This window comes from Doryrhamphus excisus, chromosome 8, assembly GCF_030265055.1.
Source record: "Doryrhamphus excisus isolate RoL2022-K1 chromosome 8, RoL_Dexc_1.0, whole genome shotgun sequence".
Classification (NCBI taxonomy): Eukaryota; Metazoa; Chordata; class Actinopteri; order Syngnathiformes; family Syngnathidae; genus Doryrhamphus; species Doryrhamphus excisus.
Genome location: NC_080473.1, coordinates 16,512,521 through 16,521,500, shown reverse-complemented (window position 1 = coordinate 16,521,500; position 8,980 = coordinate 16,512,521). Strand labels below are relative to the sequence as shown.

The window sequence follows — 8,980 nt, the reverse complement described above, 5'->3', positions numbered from 1 at the left end:
TCTGATCTGAAGCCGTACCATCTATCTCACCTCTTAGGAAGGGAAGTTGTCCGACCAGGTCTCCTAAATGGAGTCTGACGAGTATACCAGCATTCTTTAAAACTTCACTGTTCACTGAATTTACAAAGTATGCAACATTTAATTGGACATGTTGAAACTTGCAGTTTTAATAGGGTTAAAGTCCCTCTGTCACAAGGTTTCTGCTGAACTGGTCCTGTTTTATGGCTTTGCTGAACTTAGGTTGGTCTCGTTTGAATCAGCTGATTCTAAAACGTTTGAGGAAAACCAAAATGTACAATAATGGAGACAAATGTTCCCATAATTTCCCCCAAATTTGCATATTACTCTAGTTCTACATGCAAAAAACAATGAAAAATCAATGATGAATGGATGGAATCTACTGTTGATGCACACATTTCGTACATCCAAGCAAAGATGGCAACTATTGGCGCCAAATAGTGGCGGCAACGGTGTCCATCGCTGGTTGCGCACGTTCATACTTACCCAGCTTGAGTTAACAGGTTAATAAGAACAACCTACTTCAAAACGCCATCATAAAAAGTACATATTTATGACACTTAAATACTACATTTTACAAATGCAGACTATAAACATTTTGAATTCAGTACTTGTGAACTTTGATTAATCATAGTATCCCCAGTAGAATGAATATTCTGTTGACTAGAAAAGAATGAACAAGTCCAACACTGGCATACGTGGCAAACTTGCTTGGCACTTCGATCTCTTTCCTCCTGGTGGCGGACTTGTCGTTTTCTGGAATGTTGTACCACCAGTACAACAAATATAAGCTGGCTGCTTTTATCGCCTGCCGGGTTCCAACTAGCGCGAACACGCCAACAAGGAAGCGGGCAGTGCCCAACGCCAGTGTGTGTGTTGTCAGTGGGGGTAGGGGTACGGGCAGCACCCCTTGGGGGTCAAACGTCTCCCCCAACTGCTCGTTCATCCAATACCCAACAGAGCATCCGGCCCCGACTCCAAGGATGGTGGTGGTGTCCCCCCTCGTGGTGCTGTAGTGTTCCAGCTGTGGGTACGTGAGGCTGAGGAAGAAGGGCACGACCAAGGCCGCCATGGGAGAGATGCTGCTGCTGAGCTGGAACTGGTCAAAGGCTTCCCAGTACGGGTAAGTGGCGTACATCACCAGTGCTGAGATCAAAACGCCACAGATAACATCCTGGAAGAGAGGGTGGAAATACACACATGGTATATTTCATTGCTTGTACCATGTTACCGTGTCGTGTTGACCTGTCTAGTATGCCAAAGTAAAACTTTCCTCACTAATGGCATCTATATGGAAACCAGATTAGTGGGCTGTACGTATTCTTAGCGTGCAAAACATTGGAGGTCTATGTCCAAAGCCCAAACAAGGAAAGTTCTATTTGGAGAACAATGAATGTCTTTGAAAGTTCCTCCACACAGTTTAACTAAACATCTGAATAATGTATCCTGTAATGACCTTCAATGTTTAATGCTGCATACAAGTGTGTGTGTGTGTGTGTGTGTGTGTGGACGAGCTCACCAAAACCGAGTGCATGCCCGTGTAGAGACGGCTCAAACACACCATCGTGGACAAAGTCACAGCCATCAGCAGACCCACCTCAAACTGGAACTGGCACAAACACACAATGTGAACTATTTAAGATCAGCTGATTACTTTTGTGAGTTGATATTCTTTTGCAGGTTTCTCATCCCGGTTTTTTTTGTGTAGACATATGTTTGTAGAATGGCAGTGGCCACCCCCCTTATCTTCCCTGCACCTTCACCTACGGTCCAGTTCTTCCTCCTTTACAATAAGAGTGAGCTTCATACGTTCATCCACCTCCCCCTCCCCTCCTCTCCACTTCCCTGCCCTTTATCCCGTGTCTTTTCCTGTCCTTGGCAGCTGGAAGCCTATTCACTCCGTTCATGAAGAGAAGGTTTTTGTAAAATGGCCACAAAGGATGAGGGGGACAGGAGGGGGTCGCTCTGTGATTGACTGCAGTGACCTCTGACCTTCTCAGGGAACCTTGTAAGTTGCCCCGAGGCCCCCTGCAACCCGCCTGTGGAAACCCTGCAGGAATCTGTGCCAAAGTTAGCCGTTAGCTATACTGTATTTTGGTGTTTTGAGCTCGGGGGAGGATTCCCCCCCATGAGAGAAAAGCCGGGGGACCAGACTCAGAGTCTCAAATGAGCCCGTCCTTCATTGAGACCTAGTCCATGATGGTTTTATTGACTTGCTGGAGGAGTCCTGAAGAGGAAGAGGCGGGAAGGGGGGATGTAGACTGACAGTCATGGACTCTGTTGAGTCCATCAACGGGCCTAAGCGGCGCTCCAAGGGTGTGGCTGATGGAGACGGATGATGATTGGTGGCCAACAGCTCAGAGAGCACGGTTTGATGGGCAGCCGGTAAAATGCATCGCGGTTGCCCTTTCACATGGAAGTCAAAAAACAGGAAGTTCTCAGTGGAATGTCCAACAACTCAAGTCCCAGTCCAGCGTGTTACGTGTTCCAGCGTATACCTTAGCACACTTCCTACCGCCATCGTGGGACGGCAACTATTCTTCTCTCGGGCTGATTCTCCTGGCAGGTTTGTGTGAATTTGGATGTCACATGATACTTTCATTTTAAACATCATGGAACCTTGTTTCCTTCCAGGTTTCGGTGATGCTCACCTGGATTCTAGAGGGGGCACTGAGCAACAATGTGAAGGAGATGGCGGTGGCGGCCATGGCGTGGGTCGAGGGGAGGCCATACTCGGCGTCGACACGTGTCTCCAGTTTGACCACCGGCGGGGAGAGGGGGCGGGGCAACTTCAGCACGTCCTTCATTACCTGGCCGATGTACATCACCAACTGCAAGGGAGGAAACATCCGTGGTGAAAGACTGGTTGGTTATCTTTGTGTTATATGTGACAGCAACTTAGTGTAATATGTCATAATTAGGGCTGTCAATCAATCAAACAATATTTGATTGTGATTAATCGCATTTTATCCATAGCTAACTCATAATTAATCACAGATAGAAAAAAGTTGTTATCATAAGTAGGGGAAATGTCTTTGTGGTAAACGACTCTGTGCAACTACAAGGATAATTGCATCAAACTTTTTGGAAAAGGACATCAATTTGGGAACTATTGGCCGTTATGTATAACAATACAGTCAGCAAGCATATTTCTGTATTGCTATATTCTGTATTTCTGTATTATTAGCATATTAGCTATTAAACTCGTCCACAAATGTTCAGCAAATCCAAAATGTGAGCGAGTGAGACCTCTCACTCTGACACATGCAAAGCTCATTGAATTTGAAATAATGAAATCAAAGTCCACACATAATGTGAAATGAATGTACGACGTACCAAATCAAGGAGGGTGTAGTTGATGTCCCGTGGTGTTCATCTATCATAACCTCGTCTAATTTCCACACCATTAAGTAACAGTCATGGAAAAGGAAGCTGTGAAATCCCGATCAGGCCATGCTCTAAAGCCAATGAATAAGTGATCAGCGTGCCCACTTGAGTGAAGACGTGATATAAATACAAAAGGAGGTGAGGAGTGGCAGCACAGCGTCATCAAACATACATTGGATATGTACAGTATATGTTACATATACGCACGGTAGACGTATGTCATGACATGGCTTGGTATGTCCTGTAATGCATGAATGTACTCCAACGTGCTATTCTCTCTTTTTGTGTCTCTTCCTCAGATGCCCTGAGAGAAGCCGCCCACTCAGCTCAGGTTTATTTAAAGCGTTGCCTTGTATATTTCATGAATGGCTGCCACGGTGAGTGTCGGTGCAAAGAGAGACCAATGTGCTTGTTTGAGGGACAAAATAGAAAGGTTAATATTACCAGCTATACTAAAACTAGCTGGGGGGGGGGGGGGGGGTTTACCAAGTACACAGCTGAATATTTATAGAATATATTGTATTAAAAAAGATGTGCCACACTGGGATCCATGGGCCAATAAAAAAACAAGCCGCTGGCTGTAATTGGCCCATGAGCCACACTTTGGACACCCTTGACATCGTACAATACAATTACGTCTTTTAAGCTTTGAGGTAACTACGTAAGCTCTGTTATTAGTTGAACAACTCTTGAACAGAATGCCAACCATCCATCCATTTTCTAGACTGCTCATCCTCGTTGGGGTCACTTGGGAACTTTTTTAGAGTTTTAGACGTTTTAGACGTTTTAGACGTTTTAGACGTTTTAGACGTTTTAGACGTTTTAGACGTTTTAGACGTTTTAGACGTTTTAGACGTTTTAGAGTCAAACATCAAACTGCATTAGGAATTCTGTGTGTCTTGTGCGGTCAAACTTGAGAATAACGTTATTGCAGTGCAATATTTGCATCCACCTACACAACACCGCCACACAGACACACAACCGGTACCATGACATGGACAATAACCAGAGGGGGGGGGGCATGTGGAGCCCCTTAGGCACGCCCGACCTTGTCTATTCACCACGGCTGCATTCATACACCAGCCAACCACGTGGTCCCCGCCACAGGCTTCAACAATGCAGCTCAAGTGCGTGCATGATATGATACCCCCGCCCTGCATGCCCCCTTTTCACCCACCACCAACACACACATCACACATCACACTCTTCCACCACGCAGCCTGTCACTGGTGCCTTTGTGTTAAAAGGCTGACCTATAGGGACCGTCTGGTCATATTCTGGTCATATGGAGGGAGTTCACCACAAGTGTGTGTGTGTGTGTGTGTGTGTGTGTGTGTGCTTTCTAATTGAAGCCAGGGTGGGTGGAGCTGGACTTTGATCTGTCAACATGAGGAAGAATGTGTGTTGAGTTCAAGGAGAGTGATAGCAAACACAATTTAACTTGCTAATTGAAGATTTCAAATGTTTTACTGCACCTCCTATAGAATATAGTCATTTTAATATATACATATTTTGAACTATAATAAGTCAATAAAATGCTTAAACCATTTGAATGTCACGCACTAGTGATAACATAATGCAGAATTTACATCAGTGATACACACAACTACAAGGATGATGCCTTTCCAACCTCCATGCAGCTAAATGGTATAACCAATGTGGCATTCGGGGGGGGGGGCTTCTTAATACAGTGGGACCAGTTTAAGTTGACCAGCTGGTCAAGTCAAACCAACATACACGGTTGTCCGCTTTTATCAACATGATTGATGATTGGGGTCAATGCAGTTTATGCTGATGTATTGTTAACGTTATCATTGCTGCTCTATTTTTGCCAAAGCGAGTATGTGGTTACTCCAAAATGGATAGAAGAAAGTAGGAGGGTGGGAGGGGCAACAGGAAATGAACTGCCACTTCCCTTCAATGCTTCGACGTACCGTATAGGTACCGTATAGGTACCGTATAGGATCCAAAGTCCTTTTTTCCTCTCAGCTGTTCTTTCTCCCCCCTTTCCACAACTAACTAAATGCCCCCATTTCAATTTTGCACGAAACGAGCAAGTGACGCTATTGTTGCTGATATGGACGGGCAGACGTGAGCCAGTTGGAAAGCTGCTGACTTAAACGGGTTGCGTATGCAGGAAGGCCTTTTTAGCAACAATAAGCACTCATGCTACGTTTGCTCATGTACACGTCATAAAGTTCATGCAGGCACTTTGCATTGTTGTGGGGGGGTGGGGGGGGCAGCATAGTGGAAAGACCCCCTTAAACATTGCATTTGTCTATAAGCACAATGGTGGGTCGGTGTTAGCAGTGCACGGTGATGCGCCCCCAGGGAGGACACCCCCAATGGTGGACCCAGTGAGAGAGAGAGAGAGCGAGCGAGAGAGAAGGCCCAGTGCACTGATGAGGCCAATAAAACACTCTGCTGTTCCACCAAGGGGAGGAGAACCAGAGCAGAGCTGGTAATGGCTAACTGGGGGAGTGGGGGGGTGGGGGGGGATTGGTGTGTTTACTGGTGAGATGAAGAGAGCGTAAGTGTGTGCGTGAAGCAGAAGAGTTCATCCAGAGGCCTGGAGAAGCCAGGATGACAAAAGAATGCTATCTTGTGCCCTTAGGGGCACCACAAGGGGTTCAGACACGGGGCACTCACCAAGTGCTGCAGGGACGTGACACAAAGGGCACCGACTCACACGGCCTGTCACACAAATGTCAAAATGTCTGTTTATAGGCGCAGTCTGACATGTTTTGTGACGTTGTCGTCTTGAAGGTAAAAACTATTTCCTTCTGATGTCTCATCTATAGCCCCTCAGTCCTGGGCCCCGGAAGCCTGGCCTTGGTGACCTTGGTGGCCCTGGTGGCCCTGGTGGCCCTGGTGGCCCTGGCCTGGGGATATATCTACATATATGGTGTGTGTATATATGTAGTATATACGTATGTGCATGGTGTCATAGACAGGTCACTGGAAGGACTAGAAGGATGAAAGGAGGTTGAAAGGTGAAAGGATGGAAGGACCACGGCGAGAAGAGAGGAGGCTTTGTCAAAGTGAGGGACATTAGACAGAAGGACAAGAGCATGGTGAGGACTCACAGCCCATATGTTGATGAGGCGTCGACACAAGAAGGGGTCCAGGTTCCAATGTATAGTCGGCAGACAGGTGATGTAAAAGACCTCGTGTCCCAGGCCAGCCGAGAACAGGAAGACGATGTGCAGCGGCCAGTTCCTCACTTCATACTTGGGCCTGATACAACCCTGCCGCAAGATCAAAAATAATCATCATCATGAAGGGAGCCCGAGGAGCGTGATCAGAGCTTGCGTGTCAAACCGGGGCCCACCATTTCCTGCTTTAGGTTGGGATGGTTTCATAGAAATGACTAGAAAGACTGAAAAGGATCTATCAAGTCAAGATGTGGAACGCTGACTCAAAAGACGATGATGGAAAAGGTTGCTCCTCACTTAAGATGATAAATGGAGAACCGGAGCAGCAGAGCCAACCTGCCCTGGCTGGCGAGGCCTGGAGGGCGTGTCGGCTGTGATGCTAACGAAGGTGCAGTATGAGTCCTCCATTAAAATGCCACACTTTCTAAGTATACTGTATACTGTAATATATATATATATATATATATATATATATACATCTATGTACGGTATACTGTTAGACGGACACTTAAGCCAAAGTATTAACTGTGGTCTAAATGTGTCTAAACACCAATTGATGCAGTGAAGGCACCACTTGTAGACACAAAGATCAACATGGTACTCAACATGTCACCATACATACGACTAAACGAGGGCAAACAGCAGCAAGACAAACAAGAAAAGCCAGTTGTAGCCACATCAACTATTGCTGATAATTATGAATGTTTGCAGGTATTGGGGGGGGGGCGTACTGTAGAATACACTGTACTTCAATATATTTGGTTTTAAATTGTTCTTAAATCCATACTTTATCAGTGTGTTTTTAATTGTAGATTTTATTCTTTATAATTGTATAAAAAATTAAGACAATGTTTAAAAATAGTTTTGTGTAAATTGTAATTCGGCTATGATTCCCATATTTAAATATACAGTAGTCTCCCTATGTGTTCATCATCATACGTACATTTTCTTCATATTTGTAGTTGGAATTGCTGTCCTGGTACTTCCGGGTTGTCTTCTGCAGACCACCCGATTGGTCCATGTGGTCCGGGGTTCCAGCTGGCGCCACCCCCCGTGTGTGATGAGCGTCATCGACCAGGAAGAGTCCGCATCGCCTCTGGAAGCCCGCCACCAGGTCCGAGTCGTGCAGGTAAGCCAGGGCGTCCAGCATGTCAGGTGTGGTCCACCTTGACGTGGCTTTCACACCAAATGACGCCTGGCTAGCGTCAAAGCGCCGAGCTGCACGGGGGTGTGGTTGATGCGCATCACAGGTGTGCGCAGCGGGGCGGTGCTAAGGAGTGGCGCTGAAGGGGCGTGGCGTCTGTGTCTCATGAAGACCATTAAAAAGGTTGTAAAGATAACGAACGTACGAAGCAGTAGAGAACTTTGATAGCGGCAAAATCTCGAGATTGTACTTGATCGCGTGATTGACAGGTGTGACAAGTTGGCTCCTCCCCGTCAGGAACTTTTTTTTTACGTTTTGTGACGTCACTAAAGTGCGTACGCGTGAGGCAGAACATAGTCGCCACAATCAGTAGCAGTAACCAGGAAATACGATGATTGGCAGGGTACTTCATGTCTTTTATAGACTTCAGTTACATTAGGCATGGTGGAGTATGGGTGTCCAAAGTGCGGTTTGGGGGTCATTTATGGCCCATAACTCACTCCCCAAAATCTATTTATACGCCTTCTACATTTTGGGGGTCAAGAGGCCAAAAGGGGTGATGATGCAAGTGCACAATAAATCTTTTCATAAAATACTCCATAAATGTGCAGGTTGGCTTCGGGGCAAATGTGCTGTCTTCTCTTGGCTTCCTCTTTGAAGGTTCCTTCCACGACCATGCTTCCTTGGTTGCAGATGATCAACAGATCAACAATGGCGCTACATTTGCTCCCCTGTGATCATAGACTGATGTTCTCTGTGCTTTAAAGAGTAAATCATGAGTTTGTTTATGATTATCATCAATATGATTGATGGTGGCATCTGACAGGGCTGCAGCTAGGAATCCAGCAGAGGGCGCTGTTGGACAAGTCCATTCACTCAACATTGGTCAGCAGGAAGATGCGCCGACAAGAAGTCAGTCTTTATTCATTATTTTATTCAATATTCATTCATTCACATATAGACAAGCCCCCCCCCCCCCCCCCCCCACACACATTCATACCTATGGACAATTTGGGGGGGCCAATTAACCTAGCATGTTTTTGGAATGGGGGGGGGAAGTACCCGGAGAAAACCCACGCATGCACAGGGAGAACATGCAAACTCCACTCAGAGACGGGTGGAATTGAACTCGGGTCTCCTAGCTGTGAGGCATTTGTGCTAACCAGCCCAGGAATGACGTGAAGGTAAAGACATGACACATGACAGGAAGGAGGAAGTGAGCGAGCGTGGAGGAGTGTAGCGTGTCAAAGGTGGCCACGCCCCCATACATATTTCA

General features: G+C 46.2%; 1 protein-coding gene across 1 annotated transcript; it reads right to left on the bottom strand.

Annotated features, from left to right (window-relative positions):
• Positions 1-47: 47 nt before the first annotated feature.
• On the bottom strand, positions 48-7,783 carry sgpp2 (sphingosine-1-phosphate phosphatase 2). The gene is made up of 5 exons (XM_058080400.1): positions 7,504-7,783; positions 6,492-6,653; positions 2,670-2,849; positions 1,538-1,627; positions 48-1,192 (listed from the first exon to the last, which is right to left on the bottom strand). Exons 1-5 carry the CDS (start codon positions 7,708-7,710, stop codon positions 647-649), a joined length of 1,185 nt encoding a protein of 394 aa, XP_057936383.1. The 5' UTR covers positions 7,711-7,783; the 3' UTR covers positions 48-646.
• Positions 7,784-8,980: the final 1,197 nt, after the last annotated feature.